Source organism: Filicampus tigris, chromosome 18 (genome assembly GCF_054856515.1).
Source record: "Filicampus tigris isolate MCC_2025a chromosome 18, RoL_Ftig_1.0, whole genome shotgun sequence".
Classification (NCBI taxonomy): Eukaryota; Metazoa; Chordata; class Actinopteri; order Syngnathiformes; family Syngnathidae; genus Filicampus; species Filicampus tigris.
In genome coordinates, this window is record NC_141234.1 from 917,912 (window position 1) to 936,173 (window position 18,262).

General features: G+C 50.9%; 3 protein-coding genes across 6 annotated transcripts in view; 1 reads left to right on the top strand and 2 right to left on the bottom strand.

Annotated features, from left to right (window-relative positions):
- Positions 1–18,262, bottom strand: part of LOC147131794 (recoverin-like) — a 29,679-nt gene that overhangs the window by 9,680 nt on the left and 1,737 nt on the right. The window lies entirely within an intron of this gene.
- LOC147131798 (gamma-enolase-like) lies at positions 87–6,841 on the bottom strand. Of its 3 annotated transcripts, none has more exons than XM_086014751.1 (13): positions 6,692–6,841; positions 3,715–3,925; positions 3,314–3,409; positions 3,105–3,163; positions 2,964–3,033; positions 2,744–2,877; positions 2,574–2,665; positions 2,369–2,499; positions 2,070–2,267; positions 1,766–1,967; positions 1,094–1,202; positions 943–1,001; positions 87–656 (listed from the first exon to the last, which is right to left on the bottom strand). In XM_086014751.1, exons 1-13 carry the CDS (start codon positions 6,752–6,754, stop codon positions 587–589), a joined length of 1,494 nt encoding a protein of 497 aa, XP_085870877.1. In that variant the 5' UTR covers positions 6,755–6,841; the 3' UTR covers positions 87–586. The 3 variants fall into 3 exon arrangements, with proteins under 3 accessions (XP_085870877.1, XP_085870878.1, XP_085870876.1); XM_086014752.1 differs by having other exon boundaries at positions 3,715–3,800; positions 6,692–6,825; XM_086014750.1 differs by lacking the exon at positions 6,692–6,841 and having other exon boundaries at positions 3,715–6,685.
- Positions 8,538–13,523, top strand: LOC147131799 (cell division control protein 42 homolog). Its single transcript, XM_086014121.1, has 7 exons — positions 8,538–8,682; positions 10,377–10,481; positions 11,376–11,448; positions 11,525–11,634; positions 11,711–11,908; positions 12,036–12,150; positions 12,672–13,523. The coding sequence occupies exons 2-6, from the start codon at positions 10,377–10,379 to the stop codon at positions 12,123–12,125; spliced, it is 576 nt and encodes a 191-aa protein (XP_085870247.1). The 5' UTR covers positions 8,538–8,682; the 3' UTR covers positions 12,126–12,150; positions 12,672–13,523.

Consider the following 18,262-nt stretch of genomic DNA (forward strand, 5'->3'; position numbering starts at 1 on the left):
TTTTTCATGATTTTGAGAAACCGTCTCGAATGGTTGACTGACGCAAAACTGAAATGTGGACGGAGAAAAACTCGCACACATTGGGCTAAACTGTAAATTGTTTTATTTCACACATTTGCATGGATCCGATGCGCCTGCGTCTGCTGATGCTTCTTAACTTGTTGTTCCTTGAAATCTCTTCTACGAAGTCTCGGGCCGTCCGCGGACATTCGAGCGCAGAGCAAAGTTGTTTGTTTGTGGGGTTTTTTTTTGCGACGTCAGGGTCTCGTGGACAGGAAAAGGAGGAAAAGAAAGATGGTGGAGTGCGTGTTGGTTTGTCGTGGTCTCGAAGAAGTCTTCATAGTTTCAAACAAACTCTGAAAACTACGATAACAGTGCATGTCTGGCTTTTCAACTCCACCTGCAGGCGTGTACGTGCGTGCGTGCGTGCGTGCGTGCGCGTGCGTGCATACAGCATCATCCATCCCCCTTACGTCAGAAGAGTCCAGTGCATATTTGTTAACTTGCTTGTGAGTTTCCCTTCGTACATGGCTCAGTGCGTGTGTGTGTGTGTGTGCGTGTGTGTGTGTGTGCGCGCGCGCGACTTTCACAGGACGCTGGGGTTCCTAAAGTTGTGTCCGGCAAAGCGGGCCTGGTCTCCCAGCTCCTCCTCGATCCTGCAGGCAAGAAGACGGGATGAGTCGAGGCCCACATTGCATTTTGGGAATTGGCGTGCTGACGTTGTCAGCAGGTGTGTCCCGAGTGCCCCCGTTAGCATTTGGTGGCTAATGCTAAAGTAAGTCTGGCCTGGCTCTGATTGCCTCGCCTTCCCCACCATCACTCTTCCTCATGCTCCCTCTTCTTCCTCACCTGTGCTCCTCTCCCTCATCTTTCTCACCCCCTCTCCCTCCCGTTCGTCAGCCACCCGCAAAGGATTGTGGGTCTGCAGGTGTGGCCACTGACCTCATGAGCTGGTTGTATTTGGCCAACCTTTCGGACCTGCAGGGGGCGCCGGTCTTTATCTGCAACACACGCACAAACACACAAGTCACGTTGAAAGTCATTGCTGTGCGCGTGCGTGCGTGCGTGCGTGCGTGCGTGCGCGAGCGCGCACTTGTCCAGTGCACAGTCCGACCACCAGGTCCGCGATGAAGGTGTCCTCGGTCTCCCCGGAGCGATGGCTGACCATGACGCCCCAGCCGTTGGCCTGTGCCAGTTTGCACCTGCAGGGGGCGACACTCGCGTCACAAGTAGAAGAGGAAGCGGAAGTGGGCCCGAAGATACAGGAAGGGGCAGCGTCTTGCTTGTTTGATCGCCATGGTGACCGGCAGTGAGGTAGCGCGCATTCCCTTGAAAGCCCCATTGAAATTGAAAGCCTGCCTTTGAACCCAAAGACTAGTTCGAAGCCCTACTTTGAAACCTTAACCTTGGAGTCAAATCCAAATGTGAAACGCCCAGCCTTGTCTTGACCCTTGTATGCTGTTCAGGCCGTTTTGCGTTTTTAGCCAAAGGAAAACGCCGCAAGGCATATCTGATAACGCACTGTTACTGGGAGTTAGCACTCAATCCATAACTGTGATCTGACAAAGGTAAAGGGCAAATATCAACAATGTTTGCTGTTCATCTGACACGCAGTGGACGGAAAATGATTTGTGGTTTTGAAAGCCATCAACACTGGCCGAGTAGGAAAAATACGGACGACCGGCGTAAACAAGGGTGGAAACGCGAAAAGCCGAAGCCTCGCAATGCGCGAGGTGCGGCCGTTGCTGTTCTTGCGTTTGCGTACGCTTGGATGGCCTCGCTGACGGAGCCGATCTGGTTGACTTTGAGCAGCAGGCAGTTGCAGGCGCGTTCCTCGGCCGCCTTCTCGATGCGCTTGGGATTGGTCACCGTCAGGTCGTCGCCCACCACCTGGATGCCCACGCGGGCCGTCAGACGGGACCAAGCCTCCCAGTCGTCCTGGTCGAACGGGTCCTCGATAGACACCACTGGCAAAGGAGAGAGGGAGGGAGGGAGGGAGGGAGGGAGGCAGGAGAGGCGTCACGCGCGCTCCCGGCAAGTCCCGGCCGACCGTCCACCCACCCACCCACCCGGGTAGTTGTCGACGAAGCCCCGGTAGATGTCGGCCAGCTCCTCCGCGCTGATGTGGCGCCCGGCGTCCGGCGGGGACTTGAAGTCCAGGTCGTACTTGCCCTCGCGGTAGAACTCGGAGGCGGCCACGTCCATGCCCACCACCACCTTGTCGGCGAAGCCCGCCTTCTCGATGGCCGTCTGAAGGAGGTCCAGAGCTGGCGGCCCACCGGGGACAAGGCGCATCGCCGTCATCCGTATCGTCGGCGGAATCCACCGCGATGTCGGCGAGGTCGCCGAGCTCACGGACGGCGCTCACCCTCGCTGTTCTCCAGGATGTTGGGCGCGAATCCTCCCTCGTCCCCCACGTTGGTGGCGTCCTGGCCGTACTTGTGCTGGATGACGCCCTTCAGCGTGTGGTACAGCTCGGAGCCTATCCTCAACGCCTCCCTGCGAGCAAACGCGCCAGCGTCAGCGGCGGGGAGGCCGGCACCCGGCAACGAGGCCGCCTGGCAAAGTCCTACTTGAAGGACTCGGCGCCCACGGGAAGCACCATGAACTCCTGCATGGCCAGTTTGTTGCCGGCGTGAGAGCCGCCGTTGATCACGTTGAACGCCTGCCAGGGGAGCACGAGGAGGAAGAGCAAGTGAGGAAGAGGGGGGGGAGGAAAGTGAGGAAGACGCCGGCGACTCACGGGCACGGGCAAAACCATTTCGGTGTTTCCGGCCAGCTCGGCGATGTGTCTGTAGAGGGGGACGTCCTTGTGGGCGGCGCCCGCCTTGCAGACGGCCAAGGACACGCCCAGGATGGCGTTGGCCCCGAACTGAGCTGCGGGACGGAAAGTCAAGTAACACGCTGCCTTCTCCTGCCGCAGGAAGCGCGGCGGGGGGGGGGGGGGGGGGGGGGCGTCTTACATTTGTTTTCCGTGGCGTCCATCTCAATCATCATGTTGTCCAGCTGCTCTTGCTCCACCACGCTGACGCCCTGCGCAGGGCACGCGCGCACGTTCAAGTACTTGCGAGCAGCGTTGGAAATACTCATTGGCTGATACTCACGGAGGCGATAAGCGCAGGACCCAACGTGTCGTTGATGTGTCCGACGGCCTTCAGGACGCCTGAAGTGCACGCGGGAGACGAGAAAAACACCGTTTTGAAAAGAGGCCGCGCCGGGTCGCCGCCGACAAAGGTCTGCCTCCGTCACTCGCTCTCAGGTAGGGAGGATGGAGACACATGAAAGGTGGCAGCTCCCGGCTGCCCCCGCCTACCTTTTCCCTTGTATCTGCTGGCGTCTCCGTCTCGCAGCTCCAAGGCCTCGTAGATGCCCGTCGACGCCCCGCTGGGAACCGCCGCGCGAAAGACTCCTGCGGGCGGCGGCGTAGGCCACATGACAAAAAGTTGCGTTGTAGGCGAGTGATTGCAGTGGAAGGACAACATCTGTTGGGGGCGCTAATGCGCCTTGAAGCTGCTTTTCCGACAGGGCACCACAGTAGAAGGACAATGCCTATTTGGTGCCGGCAGGTTCCGCGCTTGAAGAATAGCCCTCACTTCCACTAGCCTGCCTATGGCATTGCGTATTACATGGTTAGCATTAAGCGAGCTGAAGCTTTATCCAGCGCTGAATTGTTTTTGCTCGAATGCGCTTTTGCCAGCGTGGGCTCGGCTTCACCTTTGTCGGTGCGGAGGTCCACCTCCACCGTGGGATTCCCTCGGGAGTCCAGGATCTCCCTGGCCACGATGCTGACGATCGACATCCTGCCGGACGAGCACAAGGAGACGGCGGACGCGCTTGCTGTCAAGCCCCGGCGTGACCCCACACGGCAAACAGGTGAGCCCGCTTGTTGCGGTGTTGCTGGGCCAAAATGTGCTTTTCTTTCTGGCTGCGCGTGCGCGTCACGGACGCAGCACACCCAGGCCCGCCCAGTGAGATTCATGAGAAAAAAAAAAAAAAGTTGAAAGTTTTTGTAAATCATCATGAAATCATTTTTGGAATTTGGGTTTTTGATTGTATTGAATATTAAGAATGGCATAATTGTGGTTGTCTAAGGAAGCTCCGAACTTGACATTATTCACTTTGTCATTTGATTTGAATGTACGATGTGTCGGGACGAGAGAGTTGTGCTCAGTGAGGGAAATATTCAGGCCCACAGGCCCACCCATTAGTCACGTTCTGGCTCCGCCCCTGGTGCGCGTGCACGTACGCGCGCCTGCCGCCTCATTATTATTCCAGGCTGCAGGCACGGCTGCCACAAATGTGCTCAAGTGTCCTTTTGGTGCGTCTTGGGACACTTGATGGCCATTTGGAGCTTCTCGACAACATGAGCGAGCGTCACACTTGGAGCGCCCGCCCCGGCCGAGTCTGCGGGGGGGGTCGTTACGTGCGTGCCGGCACGTCTTTTTTGGAATTTTTGTTTTTCTCTTCTCGGGAGCTGTTTTGTCGGAGGCCGCGCCCGCCCCGCGACGTTGCGGCCGTTTGCTCTTTCTGAGCGGGGAACAACACCGTGTCCGCGTCTTCTCGCTTGCACGAAGGGCCGCATTTGATTTTTTTTTTCAAACATAAAGATGAGACCAAAAAATCCAAACGTGGATGTAAAAAAAACATGCGAAATACAGGGAACCGATGCACACTCTTGGTTTGGCATTGGCAAAAGACAATTTGCTGTTTTTGTGCTCAGGCCAAAGCAATAAAAGTAGTCCTTTAGCGCCATCTAGTCTAGCAAAGGAACGACGACCGTCCCTCGATTTGGTCACGTGACATTGGCGACGCGAGCCCGAAGGCACGTTGACGTCAATTTCAGTCAGCGGCAGAGGGTGGTGCTGCTGTATAAATTTTCTGAAAACGGCTGCAATCACCTGCTTGATTCTTATTGCACCAACCATGAGACACAGTCGTGGGACTTGGTTGATCATGGAGCAGTTTAAATGAGATGTCATACTTTGTGGGATATGTTATGTGTGTTGAAGCAAGCACGCCCGGCCTCTATTTGGGAGACCTGTGCAAGTAAGTCTTCTTTTTGTTTCCTTAAAGTGATGTTATACAATAGTCTGCCATTTGTTGGCAGTAATATGGTCCCTCTATCACGTGTATTTTCCCCTATCACGCTATGGGCCTAAAAATGTCACAAGATGGCGGCAAAGCGCTAGTTTTGTCCCTGCTGTAAAGGCGCTACAGTACTGTAAATAAAGTTGAGTTGAGTCAAGGAAACTCCTCAAGTCATTTCAACAGAGTTCCTTGCCACCGAGATGCCAAAGCACTCTTTTTGACTCAAAGTTGAGTTGACTCAATGAAACCGGTCAGCTCACTTCAACATAGTTCAGTGCCAGCGAGACACCACAGGATGGCGCCAAAGTAATACTTGTGCTCCATTCCCAAAACAATTGCTTGCTATCGTTCCCGTGGCAGGTTTTGAACACAAGTCAAGGGAAAATTTGGGCGGACCGTAAAAAAGGACGGGGGGAACCCCAGTGGGCCGGGTGCCTTCCCTTTGACGCCTAATGAAGTGTCCTTGGACAAGTGGCGCAGTTCCTTATTTGTCTGCACGTAAACATCCCTTCCTTTCCTTTGCCTTGGCTTGCTCGCTCGCCTGTTGTTGTGCACGTTGGCGCGTGTTACGTAAGCCCGCGTGGAGCGAGGGAGCGAGCGAGGGAGGGAGGACCCTGAACGCATCACGCCACACCTTCCTCCTCGCTCAGACTGCAGTGCTCCCTCCCCACGAAGCACAGCGGACAGCGTCCGTGCTGCACTGCATCTTCTAACCAGCGCCAACGAATGCTGCATTCATTTGTTACGTTCTTTGGTTTTGTTGTTTTGGGGGGGCTTCATAATTGCACTGAGCACACGTGACACACAACAGCAAGTGAATGGCCAGCGCGCGCGTGTGTTTTAATCCGTCCACACGCCGGGCACACGCACAAGAAAAAAGGCGGATTAAAACACAAATGCAACCACAGATAAATAATTGAACAGGCTAGTTTGGAGCCAGGAGGCATGCAGCACACGCACGCACACGCACGCGGGGGCGCGCGCGTTGAGAGGAAGTGGAGCACACGCACGTCATTGATTACAGTGAATTTGTTTCAAGTGGACAATCAAGTCCTATTTTAAGACCAGCTGATCAATGTATTGATTTGAACATTTGACTTCCGGCACGAATTGGACCAACAACACACTAAAAGCAGGTCACGCACGCACACGCGTACACCTGACAGCCATTTAACAAGAATGCACTGAAGATCTGACACACACACACACACACACACACACACACACACACCAACACACCCACACACACACACACACACACACACACACACACACACACACCCCAACACACACACACATGCTTGGACACCCCAACACACAGACAAGCGTTTTCTTTTTAAAATGTGTGTGAACGAAAACACACGCACGCAAATCCACAGTTGGCAAAGTAGAAATCCAAGTAGAATTGCGTTTGAGCAAAATCCCTCACGCATGACAGCGCTGCTGCCAAAACAAGATCAACACACACACACACACACACACACACACAATTTTACCATAGCTAAGATGCAGAACTGCACACACACAATATTACAGCAGCAAAAATGCTTATTAGCGCACACACGCAGCGTCGCACTGAAGATGGCGACGTTGTCGTTGTTACCTGCCGTGCGTGCCGTGTGCGTCTTGGCGAGAGGCTGAGATGCTTCTGGAGCACCACAAGCATCCAGAGAGGAAAACAGGACGGGAGGGGGGTGGGGGGTGGGGGGGTTCAGTGATCGGGGGATGACTCAGAGGAGGAGGGTTGGAACTGGAGGGTGTGATGATGGAGGGTTAGGGCTGAGGTGCAGAGGAGGTAAAAATAGAGCAGGAGAGGGAGGCGGCTGGGGGGGGGGGGCTTGGTGTGTACTCCGCGCAGTGGGGTCCGCTTCACTTGTTTTACGTAATCCGTCCTCCATGAGCAGATATAGGATGCTCCCTCCTTCCAACCGAAACAATAGCAGCAGCAGTCAAGGTGCTGCTAATGCTAATGCTGCAGCTAACTCTTGGGAACAGAGAGAATGACACATTACGCTTTGCCTCACTCAAGGCCGCTTGGGTTCATGCTAACAAATGCCACAGACGGGCTAACGAGTGTCATTGGTGATGTGGCAACAGACGTCGGAACACAAGTGCTGCGGCAACGCTTGTGGACAACGCTTGTAACCCCGCTCGCTCAGCGTCATATATTCTTTGTCCTCTGCGAATTCCATCTCGCATGACAGCAAGTCAGGTGTGGCCTGTGTCTGTCTTTTAGTGTGGCCAAGGTGCACACGCCAAAAGCAATGTGCATTACATTGAGTCTCTTTCGGACGTAAGCAAGCGTGCGATACTCTGTGTATTCACACACAAACGGACATGCGCGTTGCCACTGCAGTAGCATGCTTGCTCCCAAAAAAATGTTTTTGTCTATTGGAGGCTGACGGTGATGCACACTGACGGGGGGCAGGGGGTTGTGGTGAAGTGTGTGCGTGTGCGTGCTCTTATGCATTTCAGCTACAACAACGTGTGCGTGTGTGTATGTGTGTGCTGTTACATCTTGGCTATAACAATGTGTGCGTGTGCTGTTGCATTTTGTCCATCTTTTTAAAGTGTGTTGACATTCAATGCTCGTAGGTCACGAGATTGTGGCTGTGGCCGACGTCCTTGACATTGGCGACCTCGCCGATTGGCCACGTCTCAGCGCCCGATTGAGACGCACACACGGGCTGTGTCTGTGTGTGTGTGTGTGTCCTCTTGGTGGTGAAGTGCAAAGTGAATCAGATTGAAAGTGAAATGGGCAAACAGTCACACTCAAATACTTGTGTTAAAAAATACTGTTAAAAGTAAGTACACTATTTAGAGGACTATTTAAAAAACAACATTTTTGCTCAATTGTTTTTGGGAGACTGGAGAGAATCTCCATTCATTTTAATTCTGCTCGAATGTTATGCGTTACAACTTAGGTTCATGCAATGAATTCTTCTTATGTAACCACCGTATATAGTCCTTTTGTGATTTTTTTGTTGGTCATAAGAAAGAAAATATTGACAACAAAAATAATTGCACTGGCATTTTGAGTGTTCTAATGTTGATCAATCAGTTTGATTAGGTTGGTTAAAGAATTTCAAGCAAAAATATACTGCACAAATTAACGAGACATTATTTAATTGTTGTGCGTATGTATTCACGAAGATGTCCATAGGCTGCAAATTTGAGGAGCACGTGTGTGTCAAAAATGATCGGACTGATATTTGCCTCCCTCCAGTGGTCATGGACGACAATGCAAGCCGGGTGAGCAACTTTCAGCGACAGTATGTGGGGGGGAAAAAACTCAAGTCAATCAAGGTACATATTGCATACATGTACTCTTCAGTCTGCTACAGATGGCAATTGTGTACATTTGACTTAATGACGCTTCGTTCATCAACTCGTCGATCAAGGCGATGCCGACTCGTTTTAAAAACAAATCCAAAACAACAAACAGCAAAACAAGTCCGACGGTACGTAAACGCAACAGCCCTCACATTTCCTGATTTCCGCGCTGGCTCGGAAGCTGTTTGCGAAAAGCACTCGAACGCAACACGACTCTTTTCGGCGTTCAGCGGCTCGAAGGCGTCAAAGTCGGCAAGCAAGGTAGGACTTGTCGCTCACAAATTCGCCTTGTTTCTCACCACACCGGCGACTCGTTTCTCAGCACAAAAATAAAAGTGCGAGCGAGGAGAAGTGCTAACCGGCCGGCGCCCGAACGAAGCCAACAAAACTGCTGGACACAAGTACGAGTTCACTAAGTAAGGCAGCGCTAACTAGCCAACTGTGCTAGCTTAAAAAAATAAACAGTTTCAAAATAAAAAATGTTGGAAATGCTGACGCGTCGATTGTCCAAATCAAACAAATGGAACGAACATAAAGTGGCCCCCCAAAAGTGCCTTTTTAGTTTCGGGTTTGGCAGCACTGCCGTGTTGTGGGTGTGGACTTGGCGGATGTGACTCACCTAACTCGCATGACATTACATTACATTACTTTAACTTGACATTACTTGCGTTACATTACATGGCGTTACATTCACTTGTCAAATGTATTTCTATAGCCCTTAATCACAAAGGAGTCTCAAAGGGCTTCACTTGCCCGCCGTTGACAAATATGAACGACATTTTTCATTTATCAATCATTTGTCGAGGACTTGAACAACAAAGTGCTGTATGGGAATCCGACAAGAAAACTACAAAAGATCAAATAATATATTGAATGTATGTATAAACAAGTGCATGGATACATATTAAATTCTAATCAAAACATGAAAGAGGAGCACTTACCTTTTTAAAAATATTACATTACAATGTTTTACATTACATTACATCAGAGGTGAGTCAAGTCGGAAACATTTGTACTTGAGTTAGAATACTATTACTTTCGAATAATACATCACAAGGTAAAAAATGCTCCTCCAAATAATGACTTGAAGAAAAACTACTCAAATACAGAGTAGCTGGTAAATAACCAATGTATCATTTTTTAAGTCAGAGCATGAACATCAAATCGACAAAATATTATTGTCCAATAATATCACTTGAACACGTCCAAGTTAAATCTTTGTAAAATCACACCAACAAAGGCAAATTCCCAGCAGAGGAAATCATCTTGAAGTCGCGTTCGTTGTTGGTGACACTGGTGAAAGTGCACACCTGGCTCATCGGGCAATGATGACCTTGAAAAACAGGAACAAGGTAGCCTTGGGCACGGGCGTTTCTTCCACTCAAAATACATTTTGCGGCTACTCCAGCTTGACTGGACATCACTTTTTTGGGGGGGGGGGGGGGCTGACTGGAATGAAAGGTGCACTCATTCTACTCTACTATTGTTCAAGTTTTCCTGCGTGCTTTCCAGTGTCAAACCTTGACACTGCTGCTGTGGACAAGTGCCAAGCTCGTCATGACCACGATGATGATGATGATGATGATGATAATGAGCTAATTATGGCCAAACAAAGACAACTCACGATGAGCTGCGTTCCATCGCTGTTAATGCAGCTATGGTTGCTTTTCGAGCGTTCTATAAATAGCGTAGCGTTGCCTTAAATCTTTCCTGGCCAGCGGATTTTGGTGCAGGCGCAGCTTTTGACAACATTCCCCAACTTTGACCGTCCAATTGTCCAGTGAAGCGAGACTGTCCACTCTTAGCGCCCCCTTCCACATTTCTTCACTTCGGCTGACTGAACGAGTTTGACGGGATTTCAGCTCGGCTTCAACTCTCTGCTTTGGCACACAATCGCCAGTTGTGAGTTGTTGTAATGGCTGTTGTCGTTTTGTTTTTTTCTTCCTGCCGCTCAGATGCAGACCATCAAATGCGTGGTGGTGGGCGACGGCGCCGTGGGCAAGACCTGCCTGCTCATCTCCTACACCACCAACAAGTTCCCGTCGGAATACGTCCCCACGGTCAGGCACTAACGTCGTCCTTTCGCGGCCCGCAGGGGTTTTCCTGGCCCAAATTGATTGAGGCACAGATGGTACCGTTGTCATCGTGAGCGCGTGTGTGTGTGCGCGCGTGTGTCGCGCCTCCCCACTGGCTCAAACAAATACTTTTGGGTTGAATATTCGACCCAAAGCGCCAGTCGCCACCTCCCCTTGAGAAACGTTTTGCTTTTTCAAGCAGCCTGCGGCCGTGACGTCATGTCGCAGTTGCAGTGACAAATGTCCCAACTAGTCCAATGCGGGTCAGTTTCGTTTTCATGATGCGGTCCCAGCTTGCTTTCAGCTTCCAAATTAGGCATCAAAAATACATGATTTTTCTTGGGGGGGAAAAAAGGACTTTTCCTCTCTAAAATGTTTTTTTTGAATAAAAATAAAAACCTTGCCTTCAAACGAAAGCACATTTCCGCTCTAAAGTATATATTATAGTCGAAATTTTTTGGGGACAAAAAAAATACTCCCCTGCTAAAATGCTTTCTTTCCTCAAATAATTATTTACCTCCAAAATATTGTTTGTCAAAAATAGACTCTCCTAATTTTAACTTTTGGCTTCTAGGAGGTTTATATTTGCTCAAAAATATGAAAAAAAAAATATTAACAAAACATTCTTTGAAAGATAAGTATCTTTTGTAAACAAGTTTGACTTTTTTTCCCCAAATGCTCGCTGCTATTTCTTGAGGGGGGGAAAAAAAAGTTTTTCCTTAAAAATGTCCCAAAAACGAAAGCGTTTCTTTTGTCAAACAGTTATTGTGGTGCTTTGCTAATAGCCGCAAGCAACGCCGCCGCCTCCACATTCAACTTTGAGCCTTTGGTGGCCTCAAAGGTGACCCCCCCCCCCTCCTCCTCCTCCCCTACGTGCAGGTGTTCGACAACTACGCCGTGACGGTGATGATCGGTGGCGAGCCTTACACGTTGGGACTCTTTGACACGGCGGGTATGGCAAGCGCACTTTTTATTTATTTATTTTATTTATTTATTTTTTTTGCTGACGGCGCCGTTTCGCCCCGCAGGCCAGGAGGACTACGACCGACTGCGTCCGCTCAGCTACCCGCAGACGGACGTCTTCCTCGTCTGCTTCTCCGTGGTGTCGCCTTCGTCCTTTGAGAACGTCCGCGAGAAGGTGGCCGGCACCAGCTTGACGGTTTTGCGGTTTGGCCAAAGGCTTTCTCAAGAGCGCTGCCGCCGTCTCGTCACAGTGGGTGCCGGAGATCTCCCACCACTGCCCGCGGACGCCCTTCCTGCTGGTGGGCACGCAGATGGACCTGAGGGACGACGGCAACACGCTGGAGAAGCTGGCCAAGAACAAGCAGCGGGCGCTGACCGCCGACATGGGCGACAAGCTGGCGCGGGAGCTCCGCGCCGTCAAATACGTCGAGTGCTCGGCGCTCACGCAGGTGACGGCGCTTCAGATTGCGCAATCGTTAGGAAAACGCGCACGGGGAGCCAGGGGGGCTGAGCAATAGTCTGGATTTGCGGAAAAGGGGACCTTTCACCTTTTGTTGTTTTTGTGTCGTCACTCAGAGGGGCCTGAAGAACGTGTTTGACGAGGCCATCCTGGCGGCCCTGGAGCCCCCCGAGACCAAACCCAAGCGGCGCTGCGTCCTGCTCTAAGACGCCGCTCGGCCCGGACGGCCAGGTGAACCTCGGTGGGCGGGGCTTCTTGGCGGGTGGGCGGGGTCTTTGCGCCGGCGACCTTGTCGTCGTTGCCACCCGGGAAACATTTGAAGGAAAGGTGCCTCGGAAAAACTCCAACCACACTTAAGGCAACGTGCCGTCTTCGGGCTTTGTCGGCCTTCCTAACTCGAAGGTGCAAAGCAACTTTTGTGCTTCTAGCGTGATTGCCATGTGAACGCAAACCATTTGATTGAACAAGCGGGCCCGACGATTCTCAACTTTTCCGAGAAAATGTTAGTGAGCCTTACTGGATTGACGCGGTGTTTGTACTAATCAATTGTTGGCTTTTAAATCAACCGCACGGACTTTTCTCCACCAAAGTGCCTGAAATGAGCATGACGGCACCTCTCGCACACACCCACGCCAAAAACATCCATCCTGGCACCCAGTCGTGGACGCAAGTTCCGCTTCTAAAATTGGTTGCGCAGCTTTTCAGCGGCACCAGACTGAGCCCAGGCCCTTCCTTTTGCTTACATCCTCCAGAAATGTGCAGTCCACCGCCAGCCATTGGGCAAAATCTCGTTGGGGACCTTCTCCGCCTCAACTAGTATTCCAGTCGAGCTCGGTGCGGCCATCCGGCATGTCGTGGCACAACAGAAGCCGTGCAAATCTCAATTCCCGTCACAAATAATATCAATATTCACAAATAATTGACACCCTTTAAAATTGCCATGAGAAAATTGATAGGTACCAGATAGAGTATATTTGGGTTTGTCAACATAATACAAAATACCACCAGTAAGCGTTAGCCACGGAAAATGGGAGTTGGTGTGCCAACAAACAAACAAACTAACAAACAAACAAACTATCCCCCAAAAATATATTGGGGAAAAAAAATCCTGCAAATAAGTGAAGGTCCCAAAAAAACTGTTAAAAAAAGAAAAGAAAAAGAAAAACAAGCTGGCTTCAAGAAGTGCAGTTTGGCGGGGGCGCCAAAGACGCAGCGCAATTGATTGCGAGTTGGCTGTCTTCGTCCCTGGTGCAATTTGTCCTGCAATACCACTTGGTACCTCTTGAGGCGCTCAACTTGAGGGCCTTCGGCCAGTCGAGTGTCACAACAAATGATGGATTTCGTTTTTTCGTCAGATGACACACTTTTGATCAGCTTCGGATTTTGGAATCTCCTTTTTCACCTTCTTTTGTTGTTGTTTGAAGTTTTCAAGTGCTCTTGTAAAGCCGGTTGCATGTGTTGATGCAATTCACAATCTCTCTCTGGTGTTTGTTCCTCTTCGCTTTTGACTTTGTCACCGTTACGTGCCAACCCCGACACAAGAAAAGCTTCTTCAACAAGGTGTCAGCTGCTGGCAACTAATATTAAAAAACAACTAAAACACACTTGACTCTTGTTCTTTTATCGTTCCGCTTCAGATGATTGACACGTTTGTTGTCACTGTCTGTTTTGGTTCAACAAAAGAGATCAACTTCTGTCGCGTATGTTGGGGGGAAAGGCCACCTTCCGAGCGTGTCGATGTGCTGCCGTACATCCAAAAGATGAGCATATTCGAGTTTTCTTTGCTCTACGGACAAAACCTTCCTTTGCGTAATCATGAGTATGCGAATATTTGGCGGTGAAATGAAAGAAGTGAGCGAGGCCCCCCTTGCCAAGTGGCGATGTGATGCAGTACCTTACAGTGAGCTCCAGGGGGCGGGCCTACCCTTCCTTCCTTTGAGCGTGCACAGTATGCAAATGAGCTGGCTTCATTTTGATTGGCAGGCGAGTGAGTGCCTTTGTCATGCCGCCTCCTCCTTCCCAGCGTGCATCACTTCCGACTTTCTGCACAAACAAAAAAAGAACAACATAAAAAAAAATGCACTTTCTAGACTTTTTCCAACATACTATATTGCTTAAAAAATAGTTATGATATGATTTGGTGGTTACTGGGAATAAGCTAATAACACAAGTGCGTTGTCAGAAATTGTCAATTGTTGGTGACGACGACGGACAGAGAAAAGAGAAAATGATTGACGGAGGCGCGGACCGATAGATGGAGTGGATTGAAAAAGTCTACACACCCCTGTTCACACGGCACCTCTGCCCAGTGCTCGGACCGCATCAGAGCAAGCGCGTTGTTGAAAGCTGTCAGTCAGGAGGAGGCCACAAAAGAATTTCCAAGGTCATCGCCACGTGGTCAAAGCAACCGGACATGCCTCCAAAAGATGAGAAGGAAGCATTTCTGGCAAGTAGTGGCTGCGTAGCGCATGTGACAACAATCTCCTGTCTTATCTTGTAAAAAAGAAAAACTTTTGGTACTGTTTCTCTGTTCTGTATACGTTGATGATACCAAGATTGAACGCCTTGTCCAGAATTCCAGCCCAACGTCCGGCACGGCGAGTAGCAGTCACCGGCCGCGCAAAAGCTCCGGGCAGGAAGAGCCTACTAGAACATGTGAACTTGACTGAGGTCGAGTGAGTCGTGCGGGTTGGGGCTGACTTTCATGGCCCAAACTTTGGAAAGTTATTCTCATCTTTCTGTTGTCACTAAAACGCATCTTTCCAAGGGGGGGGGGTGTAGACTTTAGATAGCCAATGCAGAAGACACGCAAATCTTGGATATCATCGGCCGACACGTGTGAGTCGACCTGTAGTTGTGTGGCGGCCATCTTGTCTGGCTGCTGATTCAGCCCGTGACACTTTTCCACTTTGGAGCCTCCTCGCTCGCCGCGCAACATTATGGGATGGCCGCCTGACCTCATTATAAGTGCGTTGCTACGGGCGACCGGCTTAAAGGAGGGGGCGGGGGGGGGGGGCAGTTGAGTGTTGCATCATTGGACAGAAACCTGACCTAGCTGTTTTTTTTTTGTTTTTTTTTACTTGCCTTTAAGGACGTCGACACATCTGCCGAATGCGAACCATTGTGAGGACACACCGTGTTGCACAAAAGCGCACACACACAAACGATTGTGTGCGTGCGTGTGTTGCCATTGTGTTTCCTTGCTAGAGTGTGTGCGCACTTTGTGTTTGTGCAGTTCTGAGAGTGTGTGTTGCGTGTTTGTCCCATGTGAGTGTGCGTGTACTTAGTATGTTGTGTTCGTTTGGTAGTGTGTGTGTGTGGTTTTAGCCAAGTTGTTACATTGTGTTTCTTTGTGTGTGTGCGCACGCATGCCTTGTGGTTGTGTGTCTGCGGATGTGTCATTGTGGCTGCATTGTGTCCGTTGGCCTGTCATTTTTGTAGCTGGACACATTGTGTGACCACCTTGTACAAAATGGAAGCACACACAATGACCCGTGTGTGTGTGTGTGTGTGCGCGCGTTGAGTCACGCTGTGGCATTGTGTTCCACGCGGTTGTGTGTCTGTGGATGTGCGGCATCTTGTGTCTACTTTGCGTCGCGCGCGTGTGTGTGTTGGCGTCGGCGCGGAGTCATCTGTGACATAAGTGGTTACCATGCATACGGGGTGACTCTGCCTATTATGGGCTGTTCTTTGTTTTGTCACGACGTGCCTTGGTATGGAATGGGAGGGGGGAGGGGAACTGGGTGTGTGCGTGTCAAGGTGGAGGAATACGGGTGGGGGTGGGGGGGTGAGTTGTTTTGAGTGTGTATGCATGTGTTCTGTAGCGGGGGGGTCACGAGGGTTGGGGGGGCTTCAAGCATTTGCGTGTGGAGCAGGAGATTGGTGGGCGCTGCGTTGCGTGTGCATGAGGAAGTGAGCAGGAGGTATGAAATGGCGGCGCGCGCGTGCATGCGCGCACGCGCCTCCTTGCGTAATCACGTGCTCTTGTGCGCGCCAGCAGCAGCCGCCGCAACTTTCTGGGTGCTGTGTCTAATTTGTCTTTGCCAGCACTTTGACGCAAACTGTTTCCGAACGAAGGTCGCTTGGGGCGCTGGCGAGCTTCTTTGGTGGGGAAGCGGCATCTTCAAAAGGCCAAAAGGCTTTTGTTTTTGGGGAATGTCTCCCCAACGGCCGGCTCCTCCAGACTCCGGCCGGCGTTGTCTTCGACGCTTGGGCGGTTCCAAGGCCTTGGTTCATTTTAGGATTTGCCAAAGTTCCAACGGAATGTGAACACCCCAAACTTTTTGGGCTGTCGGTTTTCCAATTGTGTCTTTTCCGGCGACATCATCTTGCTTTCATGCCGACCATTTCAGCAAGACACTAGTTGACGGTTGGATGTTGTCTGCTGACATTTTTAGTCTTCCACAGGTGAACTTTTTTGGTCCATTTTGCGTTTTTTCACTTTTGCTTTCACGCAGAAAAAAAAAAAAAAGAAGTTTGACGCCGCATACTCTTGTAAACATGAACAGTCCCAACTTTTTGTTCCATTTTGCAACTCTTCTCTCACGTTTTTGGCAGTTTGACGTGTTGACTTGAGTCCTTTTGCTTTTCAAGTGCAGCCTTCCGCGTCGATTGTCCAATTCTTCTTTTTCCTCCGACGCGAGCCCTTTCAGGAAGACGCGTGGCCCGTTGCGGCTTCACGTTTGCTCACTGTTGACACTGTTCCTGTGCGCGCGTCATCTTTGACGGGGACAGTTCTGACATTTTGGGGCGGGACACTGCTCTGCGAATGTGTCTTTCAAAGCGGGCCACTTGGACTCCGCGTCGTCGTGGTCAGCGCCACGACAACGCTTGTCCACAAAGGCCTCGCCGCGCTTTTCAGCCGTTCGCTTGCAGTCGAGCTGCGCTTGAGGAACCTTTAAGACAGGAAATGATGACGGTGGGGGGCGGGGGCAGAATTAGTGATTATTATGGAGCGGCGGGCCGAGCAGTGAAGGGGCTGCATATTATGGGATGTCTGCGTTCTAAGGCGGGGGGGAGGGGCAGCTGGCTTTTTTGTGCCCGCGCCGCCCCCCCTCCCACACACAATGTGAATATGACATCACAACAGAGAGGAGAGATCGGAGCAATCAAATGTGCGTTGAGGAGATTGGAAGCAGCAAAAGAGTGAAGCGGACAAAATGGAGCGCCAATGACGGCGGCAAGATGCCTCGCCATCAATAACGTGGGCCGGCTCCTTTGGGCAGCGCGATCCATACGTCAAGTGGCAAAATCACTTGCTCCTCTTTTGACGCTCGTCTTCATCTGTCATTTCAGTCAAATGACGACAACGACCGTTGATGTTGTGCGGGAAATTGTTCCGCTTCTTTCAATTGATTTGGAAGCGATGATTTTAACAATTCATTCGTCTGTTGATTCTTTATTTGAAGGTCATTCAGGTCAAAAATGATTTTTTTTTTTTTAATCCTTCCCCTCAAAGCCGGACATGATTTGTTGTTTTGTGTTGTTTTTAGTCTTTAGTTCCAGTGTTTCCTCCTGGGGGGCCTCCGCGCTGAGAGGGGCAGCTGCCCTTCCCGTGGGGGGGGGGGGGGGGGGTCCTCGCAGGGCCTCCTTAGGCCCAAGTGACCGGGGGCCTACCCGGTTAATCTGGGGCCGGGGTCTCCGTGATGGTGGTGCTCCCCGTGGCCATGGGCTGTCATTCCTCTCAGCGTGGATGAGCTCCCCTTGAGTGTACCCTTTCCTCATATGGTGCCGTTTTTAACACAGTTTATCAGGTCGTGTGTGTGTGTGTGTGTGCTTGTGGATATATGTCTTTGTGTATGTTTGGGAAGGAAGAGAGGGAGCGGGTCTTCTTTTTACGTTGTATTTTGGATGCTTTTATTGCACAGCACTTTGAGCTGCATTTCCATGTATGAAAAGTGCTACGTCAATAAAATGTGATTGATTGATTGATTGATGGTTTGACATTGAAAATGTAGCACAAGGCCCCTGAAGTCAAAGTCGACGCAGCCTGCAAACGCTTTCTTTGGACGTGCCTGAAATGCCACAACGTCGTCCGTTTTTGTGAGCGTTTCAATTGCAAACGATGGCTGGATGAGCCCAATTGTTGGCCGCAGCCTCTCCCGGCTGACGTCAGCGTGCAGCATCGTTGCAAAAGCCTTCAAAACATCCATCATTGATTATTTCATGAGCATTTATTCCATTACAGATTTCACACCTTTCAGCCCCCCCTCCCAAATCCTCGCCAACTTGGCCCAGTCATCGCAGAAGTACTATGTGATGATTTGCGTTGTAATTTGACCCTGCCTGTCTGTACCACGCCAAGGCCCCCCCCCCCACCCCCGCCTATCTCCATGGTGACCAG

Excerpts from the sequence above, each read along its gene's own strand:
- LOC147131798 (XM_086014750.1), bottom strand. The coding sequence starts at position 4,075 with ATGCCATTCTTAATATTCAATACAATCAAAAACCCAAATTCCAAAAAT. Across the intron at positions 1,968-2,069 it reads CTTCGTCGACAACTACCCGG|TGGTGTCTATCGAGGACCCG; the intron begins GTGGGTGGGTGG and ends CTCCTTTGCCAG. Across the intron at positions 657-942 it reads AAATACAACCAGCTCATGAG|GATCGAGGAGGAGCTGGGAG; the intron begins GTCAGTGGCCAC and ends TCTTGCCTGCAG.
- LOC147131799 (XM_086014121.1), top strand. The coding sequence starts at position 10,377 with ATGCAGACCATCAAATGCGTGGTGGTGGGCGACGGCGCCGTGGGCAAG. Across the intron at positions 10,482-11,375 it reads CGTCGGAATACGTCCCCACG|GTGTTCGACAACTACGCCGT; the intron begins GTCAGGCACTAA and ends CCCTACGTGCAG. Across the intron at positions 11,909-12,035 it reads AGTGCTCGGCGCTCACGCAG|AGGGGCCTGAAGAACGTGTT; the intron begins GTGACGGCGCTT and ends GTCGTCACTCAG.